This window comes from Nothobranchius furzeri, chromosome 16 (assembly GCF_043380555.1).
Source record: "Nothobranchius furzeri strain GRZ-AD chromosome 16, NfurGRZ-RIMD1, whole genome shotgun sequence".
Lineage (NCBI taxonomy): Eukaryota > Metazoa > Chordata > Actinopteri > Cyprinodontiformes > Nothobranchiidae > Nothobranchius > Nothobranchius furzeri.
In genome coordinates, this window is record NC_091756.1 from 39,953,375 (window position 1) to 39,969,058 (window position 15,684).

A 15,684-nucleotide genomic window follows, 5' to 3' on the forward strand; every position below is an offset into this window, starting at 1 on the left:
AGTATGGCCCGTTTAAAGCTATATAAAATTCATTCATCCAGTCATTCCATCTTGATTGCTAATTTTACATTTGTGTATTTTATGCTTCTAATTGCCTGTTTGGGTTTTATTCATTTTTCTTACTGTACTTAATTTCTATGTGATCGTTTAGCTTGTTTGTTTTTAATGTGCAGCGCTTTGGTCAGCCGTAATGCTGTGTTAAAAGTACTCGACAAATAACATGGAATGGTATAGGAATAACATTTTTTTCTTTGTGCAAATATTTCCAAATGGACATCATGTATTATAAAGCAGATAAAGGCCAGCATGTCCTAAAATGCTATATCGTCTGGACTGTTGTTGGGTCAGTTACCTTACCAGGGTGGACAAGTTTGTGCAGCCAGCCCGCTGGGAGGCTTATTGTGTGAACAACACAGAGAATTCAGAGTGGCTTTGCATCACGTGGCTAAGAACCATCCAGTGGCGGATAGTGAATTTTATTTTTTTGGTGGGCCGCATTTTTACAAATCCGTTTTCAGATGCGCTAACCACATACCACCACTAGGCGATGCATTATTACCATCCTTATGCATCACACAACTTGAACCTGACGAACCTGGTACCAGGTCCACGAGCACTTTCAGCAACAAAGTTGTTCCAAAAACATGCTTAATATTCACCAAAATATGCAAACTGCACACGCACTTAACAGGAAGAGGCTCATCTAAAGGATAGAATCAGTGTTTTCTACCTCAACAACACCCAGTGACAATAAGCTGTTAAATGAAAAGCAAAAGAAATCTAAAATCATGAAGTCAAAGTGTAAATTCAGTGTTACCTTTGCTGGTTTATGGTCATAAAAATCTTATGATAAAAAAAATCCACTCAGTTCATGTAACCCCATGTCCCAGCGTCACACTGAGCTGACTCCTGACTGCTTTGGGCTGTTTTTACCTGCTGGAGAGTGTTTACAAATTTCTGATGCCACATTCCATTGTTTTCTGGTTCTCCATAATAAAATAAACTCAACAAGTTGTACTCGGCTACTTTACAACGAACAAAGAACATTGAGTTTAAAAAAAGGTCATAAAAATGAAAAGAACGGTGAACTGTGGAGATCTTCTGGTTTCATGTGAACATCCCGATCTGTGCTCAGACTCCACCCAGCCGGTTTTCTACGCATGTTTCGATCACAAACCTCAGCGCCCAAAGACGCTCCTATTCTTTTTATTGGAAGAGGGATCCAGCACGCGTGTGCCAATTAAAGTGTGGGTCCGTGATAAAGATTACAGCGCCTTAAATGGAACAGAAAATATGTCACAAGACGACTTGATTTGGTAAAAGTGTGAGAGAACACTTTTAAACTACGCTTTAATGAAGATTATACACATCACTTACAGTCTTTATAACGTATCGATTGTTTCAGATTCAGAATTCAGATTTATTGGCCAAGTAAAATTACATTTAGTTTAATTTTCCTGTTTTAAAAAAAAACATTTTGTGATCCCTATCTTCTTCCTGTGAGACTGGTGGGTCAGCGCCCTACTGCCCCCTGTGGGCGAGCCGCCACTAGAACCATCAAAGCTATTTTTGTTTGAAATGGTGACATGAAGCAAAGATACAAAAAGGACAGAACTGTTTTCAGTATTTCTCTGTAGACTTAATTGTTTTGTGTCTAAAAACTCCCCATTCCCCAGTGGAACGCCTGTTTTTCTTGACCCGCTGTTGTTTCTTAACATCTCTAAATGGTCAAATCCTTGAAGAAACAAACAGTATGCTGCTTTTGTTGATGTTCAATAAAATATAAAGTTGCAGATTTCTCTGTATTAGCACTGTAATTCATAGTGTATCTATATCTTCATTTATGTCACCTGGGATTGGGTTCTAGTGTTGTAATACGTGGGGGTTACCCATTAGAGATTTTTTAACATACGTTTTACTTTTTATTTAATAAAAAATAAAACTGAAATCAAAGCTTATTTATAGCAGCATCTCTAATAGATGTGTTGTTAATGTCTGTGGTTTAACTTTGGCCCATAAGGCAGATTAAAGTGAATGTTCAGATTGTTTGAAGTGGCCTCATGTGGAATGGTTCTGAAAAGTTGATATATTACTTGTTTGAATGACTTCAGTTTGAAGAAGTAAAGATGAATTCTGACATGGTTGGCAAGCTAATGACTAGTTTGAACTAGGTAAAAAACCAAGTGAATTGCTGTCTTCTTAAAACAACTCCAATATGAATAATGTCGTAGTAGCACATGCTAATTCATAAATCCTCAAAATACCACTAGTTTCAAACAAGGCTTTTTATGCATATATTTATGGTTATTTTTTAAATCAAATCCATAGCAGAACAAGCTAACTTTTGCACGTACAGTGAGTAAATGAATGAATGAATGAATGAATATTTATAGAGCACATTTCCTGCATGGTAACAACTCAATCCGCTTAACAGTAAAAGAGACTAAATAAAACAATTAATTATAAAATATGTACACACTTTAACAGCAAATGGTGAATACATACATAAAATGTACACATACAACTAAAACCTATGCATTCAAACATGCACACACACACACACACACACACACACACACACACACACACACACACACACACACACACACACACACACACACACACACACACACACACACACAAACATTTACTCACGCATTTGCACAGACATCCATACACGGCCATAAAATTAAGCTAAGGTAACAGTGAAACATACGCACTTATCTGATTAAAACTATATCTATAAAAGAAGGATATAAATTAGAAATTATACAACCTAACCATATGTTTGTTCAAATAAAAAAGTTTTTAAGTTTATCTTAAAAATATTTGGTGTAGCTGCTTCCCTCTTCTCTAAAGGCAAAGTATTCCAGTGCAGCCTGGTTTACTTCCTTTCATGTCAGGCAAAGGCGGACTGGTCATTGGGAGTACTGGGACTTATCCAGGTGGGCTTATGGGTGTGTGGGCCAGTGTGATCAAAAAAAGGGAAAACAAAGTTTAATACAGCCGGGCGTGAGCTAGCCGCTTAAGAGGTTTGGGAACTTGCCCAGCCAGAATGCTCGGCTGCAAATTCCCAGACTGAATTACTGTCCCGGTCCCTCCCTGGTGTCGGGTATTTTGAAAAGCAAGAGTACAGCAAGCACAGGTGTGTTAATGAGGGCTTCATCTCATTCAGAGAAAGTTGTACTCACCAGCAGATTTACCGAACCACAAAGAGCTGGAGCCCTCGTTTGTCCACTTGTACTCGCCTTACTTTAGTGTGTGCTGTGAAATTGTATATGCTCCATTTAAATGTATAAATGTTTAGAAAGTAGAATAAATCACTGGTAATTTTCTTTCATTTGGAGCTGTTTTAAACCAAACAGTCCACATTAATCTTGGTCATGCCTGTACTAGCCGTTAGCTTGTCAATCTGATAGAAACTTCTTCAAATTCAATCTACCACACAGAAGATATTAATAGTTTATAATCTCTTTATATACAAAGTAGATTGACTTAGTGTGAATCGTTCTCTTTCTTTATGTAAATACTTTTAGAAGGTTAAATGTGTTTTGATTTAAACTGCAGCTTAACTGTCAAATTTCTTCTACTTCTCCTTATTTCAGATTTGAAGAAATTGCCAAGAGGAACAAGGTTGAGTACCACGCCGGTGGTTCTACCCAGAACTCAGTGAAAATTGCTCAGGTTAGTCTTTTTGGCTGACTGCAGTGTGCCTGGATGTGTTGTGAATATACAGTGGTGCGCCTGTAACCTTAGATTTGTCTGCCTGGCAGCTCTGGGAATACACAGCAAAGCTGCACGGCACATTGACACATTACAGTCCGAGCTGCTGTGAATTCATCAGACCTGCCGCGGAAAGGAGAAAGGCGGGGAGGATTAATAACATCTACAGTGTTATCTAGTTGGCCTAATTTCCTGAGACATATCAAGCATCAATTAGAGAGAATTACAAGTAGATGCAATTAACATGTCACAACAAATTATATCCAACAAACGCTGATCTCCTCTCTGGCTGTTAGACAGATTTGAGCATCTGAAGGAAAACTGGCGATTGTTCAAATCTAAACTGACAATCTGAACTTTAGAAGATTATTTACTAATTCCTTTTTTTCCCCCTTTTTTAAAGTGACTGCAGCGAGTCTTTGAATTTGACGTGCGGTGATTAGCGGCTGATAAGACTTCGGTCTGTTCACAATAAACAAAGAAAAAGCATCCAGCTGAAAAATAATCCTCTTCCAAGGAGGGGAAATGAGTGCAGAAGCTAATTGAGAGGCTGATGTCTGTGGAAGCAGCAAGTCTTTCTTGTGTGTGTGTTTTTGAACGTGTGTAGATTTTGTACATATACTCACGAGTGTGTTTGTGTGTATTTATCAAAAGATGGATGCCGAGCTGGGGAAAAGAAAGTAGGCAGGCCCTGAGGCAGTCACCATCTCTGTGCTTAAGAGACAGTAAACATCCTTTAAAGAGAAACGCGTAGCTGTGCACCTCCATACAAACACTCTTTAATTATCAAGATCATAAGCGCTTGCATAAAACTCCGTCTCTTACAGACATTAGCTGTCAGCTGGGTTTTATTCTCTGGGCAGCAGCTCCTCCTTTCTTTTTGAATTCAGTGTGCTGGATGCAGTTAAAGCTCCATTTTCTTCTTTTCAAGCTTTAGAGATGCAAAAAATTTCAACAGGAGGCTACATCCTAATCTCTCCTTATAAACATGGCTACAATAAAGGCATATGCGTTTATTCAGTTTGATGAAATAAGTGCTGACGATGATTTTCCATATTTTATTTAAGAGGACACTGTTAGAAATTTGCCCTAAGCTGCAAATCAGCTCCCTGGTGAAATTAGATGGCTAAAGAGATTTTCATCGCTGGCCCCCTCGCTGGAAGCTGGAGCCGTCATGGCCTCTTCTTCTCCTCTGTGCCCTGAGAGAAGCGTTCAGCTGACTAAATTGGTCTCATATCGGCATAGAGGGCCCTAGTCAGATGTTATTCTACTCTGTTTATTTGGATATTTACCCCCTTCTGAGTAAAGATGTAGAGCTGATTCTGAAATGCTCGAGATAACAAGAGTGTTTTCGTCCCACACCCCGAAGTCCCAGAAACAGTTTGTGTCAATATATACCTTCAAGCGCTGACTTTTCCGCATTTCACTTTCAGTTTACGGTGTTCTTTTATGGAGGGGGAAAAAATGTTTAATGCATAACTGGCTCCCGGATTATCACATTGTAGCACCTGCAATATGTGAAACTTCAAACCCGGCTGTATTGTGGAAGCTTGAACCTTCAAACACAAATGATATGCACCACAGCACTGAATCCACATCAAAGGGACCCCGGCAACTAAATGAGATGCTCGATCCAGGGCAGGTTTGCTCGCCATCGCCGCTGCATGGAGGGAGAGAGGTGTTCAGAGGCTTTGCGCAGGAATCGCTGGGAAAAACCCAAGGTGTGGGAGGATCAATGTGTTCGCTGGTAGAACTCACACTTCCCTCCGAAACCCTGACGTCTGTGATAGGTTAAACGCCTTCGCTTCATGCAAGGTTTTGCACACTATCAAGGAAAATTTCCACCTTGGCTCTAGGTAGAAGCGGAATCGATGGTAACTGGATTTAGTCAAATGAGAATTGACTAAGAAGAAGCTTGGATGGTTAAATTTTGCTTCCTTTTAACCACCGTCCCCACCTTTGATTGGAGCTGTTAGCTGGGTCAATCCCAGTTTTTCTTGTCCTCAAAGGGACAAAGTAGGGGTCTCAAATTTGTACTTCCTTAGCTTCACTCAAGTGCTCCTGACCAAACCGTAGATCTGTTTGGATCATGTCCGTAAACCCACGAGCATGTATGCAGGGATAAAAAAGGGTTTCTATGGTATAAGTGGGTTGGAGGTTGCTGCCTGTGCCCTGGCTCTAACAAACACCACACCCTGAAGGGGCGTCCAACATAAAGGCTTACTTACTGGATGTTGCAGGGGCTGTAAGGTAACAAAAACCAGCCCCTCACACATCAAAGAGCTTCTGCTCAGATAAGGCTGAGCGGAAAACAACAATTATAAATATATTATCTCAGTTATTTGCAAACTTGAAGAGACCGGAATGGTGGGAAAAAGCGTCTTTTCTTAGGATGTGATGCAGAATTTACTGAGTGGTGTTTATCACAGGTGGCAGAATTGGTGGGGGGAGTCGGTTTACTGGAGGGCTGTATCAAGAAGCACAGTCAATTCATTTGGACAGAACATCAAAGTCCTCCAACAGCTCCTGAGGGCCCCGAGATTGAAGTCTGTGCAGAGACAGGCTCATAGGGAGTTATTGCTGCTGTAAGAGAAGTGGATCCTGCCCTGGCCGCTTCGTGTAAACCGCTCGTGCTCATTAGGCTCCCCACAAATCAACATCATTGACGTATTGTGTTTCTTTGCATCGTAAGCAGCCATTGTAGGCATTCACCAAATGGACAAATTGCTTCGTCTAAGTGCCTCAGCTGTAAATGTCTCACCAAAAAAAGTTATGATTAATTATGTTCTCTTTTCTCTGTTTAGACTTTGTGCATTTTTTTTTTTTTTTTTTTTTTGCCGTCTGCATAATCACTTCACTGTGATGTCTTAATTATTGTTTAGAGAGCAAGGGCTTGTGAAAAATCTGCTGTCTCTGTCCTGGTTATGATGCCTGTTTAACATTTCCTGAGACTTGGTCAGTCGTGGAAAGCGTGAATGGGGCCCAACTTCAGTTGCTGGCTCTGAGCTCCTAATTGGAAACGCATGTGCTGAAAGTTGTATTTAAATAACAGGAGAAAAAAATAATCCCACAGCACCACTTGACTTTGAGAAAGTTCCTGACCAGCTCATATTTTGCAGCAAAATGCTCCAAACTGGTTTTGATGTCTCATCGAAGGCTGTGACTTATTTCTCTGGGTGAAAATGTTCCATGACCTAATGTTTGGCTTTTGCCGCTCATTTTGTTAAATAAATAAAGAATGGCAACTTGAAGAAATACCTGCGTCTGGTACCACTTAGAGGAAAAGAGAGGACAGTTAAGGAGAAAGAGTGGGGCTTTTGTGTTGACGCTCTGCGACTCGGCGTTCAGGAGGATGTGCTTATGCTCGCCAAAAAGGAGCATTTATAATTTTTCTGTCACTTTCTGTTTTTTTCTTTTTCTCCCAGACTTAATGATCAGCATTTAGGACAAAACGCTCTTTGTCTGCAACGAAACCCGAGGGGGGTGCTTTTGAGACATTTGATACTACTTGAGTTTCATTTTTTTAATTTGATTGAATTAACCGAGTTTGTGCATGCATAGATTTCAGCACAGCTGTGGTGAAATGAGGACGCTAATGACCGATTAAAACCCGAACCCTGGTGGGCCTTTGAGCTCAAAGCCACAGAAATCAAGTGTTTGCCTGTTGGTAAAGCTTAACCCACTTGTTTGTCTTAAGACAGGTTAATTGCAAACCCACGGTTGGCATCCACTCTGAGCTGTTTTATGGCACCAAGGTCTTGTTGTTTCTTCCCCGTTACCAAGCAGGGAAAGGTCACAGTCTGTTAAGCTCCTCCTGAGAGACCCGTGAAACCAAATGGATGTTTTTTCTTAATTCTTCCGTTTTTATTTTCCTTCCTAGCTCCACTCACTCTAAACATTCCAGGTGTGCAAATATGAAAGAAGGGGGCTGCCACTGTTTTGTTTTTTTCTTGGTGGGGCAGCAAAGAACGCCTCATTCGCTTTGATGAGCGATGTGTTCATGCGTGGGCTTCAATGTCACCCGCCATGAGGCAGCTGTGAAGTCGCAGCTCATGTCTGTGGTGCCATTTACTCAGTGATGAAGTGCAGAGATCGCAGTCGGTTCCACATCCACCTCCCTCCCCCTTTTTACACACTTGTACGCACGCTGTCGGAGCATGTGTTCCTCCCACCTCAGCTGTATTGTGACTGCACGCCACCGCTAATACCAGTATTCATTAAATCTCAAGCTCCACGATCACACCGATAAAGGTTGACTGAGCGATTATGTAAGGTTTTGTCATCAGAAGGCATTAAGATCCAGTTGCCCTTCCCCCCCCCACTGCATCCTCAAATGTTTTCTTGGTACAGAAATAATTAGTTTCATTTGATTTCCCTGTTAGATGCAAGGATATTTTTGTTGCCCCAGCAAGAATTGGTGCCGTCTCACCGTAAAGGTGACATATCAACATCCCTGTTGAAGTTAATTTGCCATCAAATTTGCGGCTTAATTCGAGCTGCCAAAGGGAAGACGTGGGGAGTGGATTGTAACTCATAAGTATGCAGTGGGAAAGAGCGTTGATTAACATTGAGGGCTCGTGAGACAGGCGCACTAAATGTGTATCATCTAGCCTCAGAGCCTGGCGCGGGGATTCAATATGATATCTTGCATAATGTGTCCTTGGTTCCAGACTCGGGAAGAAAGCCTTGCACCATTGGTTCCCTTTGCCTTTTGCCTCGTCTCTCGTGCAGCTGTCCAGGCTCCAGGCAAGCGCTGAGTGAAATCTGACAGGACTTGTGAAATAGACGGGAGTCTACATAACTGGTGGCATTCTTATGTCACACTGTAGAAAATATGTTTTTCGCAGGGCATTAGGTACGCTGTGGACGTCACGTCACTGTACTCACAAGCAGCAAATGGTGCAACAAGAGATCTGGGAACCGTTCAGACTGTAAACAGTGGTTCATTAAACCAACCTTTGTTAGTCATCTATTGACACGGGTCAAGGGACTGGTGAATGAAAGAATGATTGTGCATTTTTGCACAAGCGCTCCATGTTTTCATCAATCTGAGTGATGCCCCTCTCTCATATTTCCCCACAGAATGCCTGTGGCAGTAGTATTTATTTGGCACATTCTCAGCATGCTCCCACTCTTGCGGTTGAAGTGTTGCATAGCAACTGAGAAAAACAGCTTTAAATATTTTCGTTAAAAAGGTTTTAAGAAAATAAAGAACAGCCTGCAATTACTGTTCATTTCTCCCGAGTTCATAAGTTTAAGGAGCTGCAGAAGTGCGCCAAGTAATAAATGAAAAACCAAATTAGGCTTCGCGTAGGCCTGGAGAAAATTAAAATTGTGTAGAGTATGTCGTCCCGCTCCTGCCATTTGGTTTCATCTATTTCTCTTTTGTTTATTAAATAAATGCTGTCAGATGCCCGCACCTTCACTAATTCATAACTGTTTTGAAACAAAGCTAGCAGGAGTTTTAAGAGTTCGGCTCAGTTTTCCAGCCAGTGGAGTCTGTCTTTGACAGGATGGAAAAATGTGTAGGTGAGTGCAAATTTGAAGTGATGTGCCTCAGGAAAACGAATAGGGATGGAGCGATGGGGATGGGGGAGCATGTGGAGAGAGAGAAGGCTGGATGACGCACAGCAGGTGACAGACAGACACTAATAGTAATGGCTCTTATCAGTGCTTCGCTCGCGCTCTCTTTTCACATGGGCTCTGACATCCTCCTCCTACTCCACCCCCTCCATCTAGCGGGGGGTGTTGGGAGCTCGCTGGGTTGCGCAGCCCGCTCAGACGGAAAGAGCCTGCCAAACACCGGTCCCCTCACATATAAATTGCATCATTAACATTGCCTAGATTAATCCAAGCTCTCCCACCGGGTTTATGGCAGCAGCGGCTCAACTTTAACTGTTTGACTCACTGAAGACATTCAGGTTTCCTGAGTGAGCTGTGCTTGGATCTGCTGTGAAACACACCAGTTCTATTCTGTCTTAAGTTTTTAAACTAAATCCTGGGGAGGTGTGTCTGTGTTTTCACTCGCGGAGGGTTATTATAAGGACAAATCTGCTTTATTTTATGTCTTGAGTTGTCAAATGTTAAGTTATGACATGTTTTGCACATAAAGGGAAACAGGTTCTAGGATTTATTGGAAAAAATAAGAGCTTAGTGATGGAATTCATTTGGCTGAGTGTTTCTAGGTATCTTTGTTTACTTGGATAGGATCAGTTTGTTCAAAACATATTTTAAAATAATGAAATTACCTCGTAATTTATTAAAATAAATAATTTTTGAGCTAACAAATTAATTTACTTTGAAAAGTTTACATATTCCCAAATCAGTGAATAAATTAGGATATAGTAAAGTAAGTAAGTACATTTTATTTATATAGCATTTATCACAGACATAGAACCATAAAGTGCTACACATAGATCAAAACAAAGTCATAAAATCACAATGATCTCAAAAGAGAAATAGATTAAATCAGAAAAACAAAGTCAAAAAATTATGAAATATCATAAAACAGATGAAAAATTCATTACAAATTTGAGTTAAAAATAAGAAAACAAAAGATTTAGGTAAAAGCAGCTTTAAATAAAAGGGTCTTTAGCTGTTTTTTAAGTGTCCAGACTGTCAATGCTGCGTAAGGATAAAGGAAGATCATTCCAAAGTTGAGGTGCAACAGTCTGGAAGGAGCGATCACCTCAACTTTTATATCTGGTCTTTGGAACTTCTAGAAAGTTCTGGTGTGTGGACCTGAGGGCTCGGGTTGGAGCATAAGGCTTTAACAGTTCAGTAATATTGGGAGGAGCTTGACCATGTAGAGCATTGAAAGTTATAGTCGGGATTCTAAAATGAACTCTAAAGTTAACGGGTAACCAGTTCAGAGACATTAGAATAGGAGCGATGTGAGCTCTTCTCCTGCCGTTGCAGTTCTGGACCAACTGAAGGAGGTCAAGGGCTTTTTTGGTAAAACGTGTGAAGAGCGTGTTAGAGTAATCTAGATGGGAGGGGATGAAGGCATGGATAACCATTTCAAGTTAATGTTTTGACACCAACCTTCGCAGTTTGGACATATTTCTTAAGTGATAAAAACTGTTTCGGACCAATGTTTTTGAGTGGCCATCGAGAGACATTGATTGATCAAAAACAACACCCAAATTCCTCAAGTTTGTCTTGATGGCAGAAGATAAATGACCAAGTTTTTGACTAATTAGGGTATATATATATATATATATATATATATATATATATATATATATATATATATATATATATATATATATATATATATATATGTGTGTGTGTGTGTGTGTGTGTCAGCGCACGCCGGTGAATGAAGCGGAGGTAAGGATCCACACGTGGGTGAGGGAAGCAGGCAAGCAGACACACAGGAACGATTAAGGTTTTAATGGGGAACACGCCAACATAGAAACAATGATCCAACACGAGACAAAGAACTGAATACAAGAGGGTTGGGAACTTGGGTGATTGGAAAACGAGAGGTAGGTGGGAGCAATTAACAGAGACACATGACTAAACCATAAGGGGAGACAGGACGGGGTGTGACAATATATATATATATATATATATATATATATATATATATATATATATATATATATATGTATATATATATATATATATATATGTATAATGTAGGCACTCATCATGGCTGCACAGGAACACCAGAGCAACAGAGGCCAAGATTTACAACACCAGACAAGACCCAAGGTGTAGGCTATGTGAAAAGGCCCCTGAGACATCCCACCACATAACTGCAGTGTGTCAGATGCTGGCAGGGAAAGCATACATGGAACGCCACAACTAAGTGGCTGGCGTAGTACATCTGTGCAGAGTATGGACCGGAAAACACCCCATAAGGTGGTAGAGAACGAGAGAGCCAAGCTCCTGTCGGACTTCCAGATCCACACTGACAAAATGGTGATGTTGAACCAACCAGGCATTGTGTTGGTGGACAAACAGAGGACATCAGGAAACAGGAACACGAGAAACTAGAGAAGAACCAGGGCCTCAAAGAATAACTTGAGAAAGTCTGGAGAGTGAAGACATCGGTGGTGCCTGTGGTCATCGGGGCACTCGGGACAGTAACCCCCAGACTGGAGGAGTGGCTAAAGCAGATCCCAGGAAAAACATCAGACATCTCGGTCCAGAGAAGAGCAGTTCTAGGAACAGCTAAGATACTACAGAACCCTCAAGCTCCCAGACCTCTGGTAGAGGACCCTAGCTTGGAAGGATGAGACCAGCCACGGAGGGAAAGATGGAGTTTTCATTCTATGTATATTTGCTGTTGTGGCACAGCTAACAGCAGTAAATAAAAATAAGTCTAGCCATTTCTAAATAAATGTGATGATGATCAACATCTTCTTTTTCTGGTTGTCTGCAGCGGTCTCTGATGTCTGCAATATAACGATTCATTATAAATATGTACTGAGATATTTGGAGTAATCTTTCATGATCGAGCACTTGTGAGCAGATTAGCAATAATCTAGAAATACCTTAGTGCGTTCATTTTAAAGGCAGTTGCAGCATGTTTGGGTTATAAATGTTTTTCTTAGTTTAACTATCCTGATGAGTACTTTATTTTGACCCATTTTGACAAATTAATTAGTAATCCTCCAGATTTACAAACTTCTGACTCTGACAAACTTTTAGGTAGATTTCTTTTTCAGCAATAAATATGAATACTTTTGTCATTTTTTTTATTTGACTTGTTTGAACTTGTGTGGGAACATATTATGTTAAAAGTCACATTTATTCAAAAAACGTACATTACATTAAGAAAATGTAGCTAACTAACCAGACAGTTGCAGTAACCAATCCTTAAAGTAACTTTTGATTGTGAAAAAGTTTCAGCCTCTTTTTATTTTGTCGTATCATTTAAAAGAAAATGTTGAACAACTTGCCAAAAGGAAAATTAGAAATGCTAACTTTGTAATTTGGAAAATAAATGGGTGAAATCATTTCTAAGATAGCTCTTGCTGCTAAATTATACACGACTGTGATCCATTTTGCTTCACTGAAGGAGGTTCTTAAGCCCAGTTGACATCTGCAGTGGAACACGTTGGATCTTCCTCCTCAGATCAGTTGGTAATTAACTCTGTAATTACTATCTGAGGTCAGGGTTAAGCTCAGAGCTAAAGGTTGGAGCAGCAACCATTTTTGTATGATCTTCTTACTCTATTATAGTTCCTCACTGCTACTAGGTTTTACCTCATGGGGAGAATACATTACATAAAGCCCCTTAGCAATTACTCCACAATGAATATATGTAAGGTGTATAGTCCTAAGATTAATCTGGAATCCCCTCTGCCCCTGTCCAAACGCAGGCCTGGCTCTGCTTACAATGCAAGTTTCATTTTCACCTGAACAAATGGCTCCTTTAGACAAAAAGTGCCAACCTTTTACTTTTACTGGCTGGAAGAAGAGAGAGATAGAGAGAGAGGGAGGGTGCAACCTCCTGCAGCAAAAACAGATATCCCAACTAGGAGAAAAGTAGTAGAGTGGTGGATGGTAGGGAGTTTTTTTTTTTTTTTTTTTTTACAGGAGGGGGAGACTTTTAATAGCGTTGAATAAAGGAACATTTATTTTTGTGCTTGGGCCTGTAACAGCCCCCAGGAAATAGCCCAGTCTCTTGATCACGAGCAAATCCTATTAACTTACAGTGCTCTCACTCAGGGTAATGGGCTCCACCTCGAGACTCCGGAGAACACTTCTCCCTCGGACACACTGATACTGGTGTCTGGAGGGCCTGGCATTGGTTATGCCAACACTTGGGCAGAGACTAATCAAGTTAAACAATCCGTTGCTCCAGAGCAACACGGAGCGGGGATGTTGATATCCAGCGAGCTCTTTCAACAGGCCCCTTCACACGTTCCTAACCCAATACCAAAAGGATCAGTGCTCAGGATCAGTTCAAGATCAGGTTATTCGAACCCCTGAGAATTGTAAAGCGATCCCCAAGCAGCTTTTGCTTTCTCAGGAGTGATCAGAGCTGTCGGCTCTGGTATACACTGCTAGGGGCCAGGGCCAAGGGGAACTCCTGGGGTCTCCATTTATTCCTGTCCAGCTAAGAGGAAGGACGGAGCATCTGTGAAAGTGTTTGTACTGTGTGTAAGGAGAAAGTGAGAACAAGAAACTCAATTTACAGTATGTGGGTAACCGCTGTCCCACAGCCAGCCGGTAGAGAAACTCCAATATTTTTTAGTAAAAACACGGTGCAGCTCTAGTTTATTATTTTCTGTCAGGAATTTGACACCTCAGAAATAACTCTTAGTTAGTTTAAAGCTGACACGATTTGTAATTACCTGTGAGAACCTCCAGAGACAGAAGAGATTTCTATCAGAGCACAACTACTCCAATTAAATGACAGGGATGGAATGCAAACGATCCTTTATCGGTGGCAGCAACTTCCTTCTCTCTGCTCTCTTTCACATGCTGTAAACTCTCTAAAGCCACATTTAAACATGTTTTATCCATGTTTGATGCCACTTGGTTCTACTGATGGATTGCCTCTCATAAATCTGTGCAGAATGGCATGTTCTCCCCTGTCACCATTAGCCCTTGTGCTTGCTGTCATCTGGCTGTCTTATGTCTGCAGAGTTACAGTGTGCACCTGTCAGATAAAATTTATGACATGCAATTTGTTGTGTAGCCAGGGAGTTGTGGCTTGTTGAACTTTTTTTTTCCTGTATGTGATGTGCAGTATGGATGCATCTGCAAGAAGTATGAAAATGTCTGGGTAGTCTCTTAGCTCCTGCAGAATTTGGAAAGTTTTTTTTTCTGGACAGCAAAAATTAGTTGTCTCATAAAGATCTCTCACATTGGCTTTGTTTGTTACAATAAAAGGAAATGATTGCACAGCAATTAGATGTTTGTTCTTTGTCATTGTTGCACGACTGCGCCATTGCCGCTTGTGCTCTCAGCGAGGATTATCGCCCCTAAGAGGGAGAGGCATTACAAAATGACAGCCTCTCATGTCGAACAAGTCAAGCTGATTCTGTGAATACTGAAGAGGTTCCCGCCACATGTTCTCCGGCATGCTAAGGGAGCAGTGTTAACCTTGTTTTGATTTGCATCTCCTTAGCAATTAAGATAATATGTCGTAATTAGAATTTTAATGTACCACTGTGAGATTTTTGATAATTACACAGAATTCTCTGCGGTGATTTTCTCTTTGCCTGCTTGTCTTCACAGATGAATTCATGGCTGATTAGATCGCTGCTCTAATCAGATTTGAGTTACATTGTAAAATATCTTCCCACGTGCCTTCGACTAGCTGAGTTTCTCTGTGGAACTGGGAAGCACTTAACGCAGCAGCACATATATTTGGTGGGGAGTTAATATTTTTGGACTTTGACTGAAACAGGTTGCTCATTAAAATAGAGAAAAAAGCCCTGCCAGTTCTAAGTAATTAAGAGTAAAAATTAGAGGGTTTTGCACAGAATTAAAGCAAAAATCTTTAACTGTATCAGACTCACTTTGTCCTTCACTCCTACACTGTTCTTTACACAACAAAACACATTTTGCAAACTAAATTTTGCAGCTGAACGATGCACAGGCTTTAAACATGTACTTATCTTTATATTACAATTAATGACTGCTTTAAATCTTTGCTTCATCAATTTGACAGTTTTAAGATGTGTATATTTATTCATGTACTAAGAAAGTATGTGTTGCAATGTGCTTTTATTTTGTTAAACAAAAATAGCATTGCCAAATGCACAGTTTGCTATAACTTAAAACATAACCATGCTTAGCTACATCCTAACATTTCTTTTGTCTGATTAAAGGAGACTAGTTTGCTAAAGCAGATGACCACTGGCCACAATTACCTGGATTGTGTAGTATCGGTCTGTACTTCTGTAAACTGCTTCTTACTACCTACCTAAAAGTTGGCTAATATAGACAAGTGTTAAACTCCTCAGGAAGCTGCTTGCATATGGACCTGCTGTA

At 40.6% G+C, this 15,684-nt stretch overlaps 1 protein-coding gene across 6 annotated transcripts in view; it reads left to right on the forward strand.

The window, feature by feature from the left end:
• LOC107387556 (adenosine kinase) overlaps positions 1 to 15,684 on the forward strand; it is a 194,848-nt gene that overhangs the window by 15,809 nt on the left and 163,355 nt on the right. For all 6 annotated transcript variants that reach the window (XR_011516908.1, XM_070545649.1, XM_070545650.1 and 3 more), the window contains exon 4: positions 3,606 to 3,684. Coding sequence is in view for 5 of the 6 variants with exons in the window: in XM_070545649.1 (XP_070401750.1) it covers positions 3,606 to 3,684 (79 nt within the window). In the remaining variant the exon portion in view is untranslated. The remainder of the gene's footprint in view (positions 1 to 3,605; positions 3,685 to 15,684) is intronic.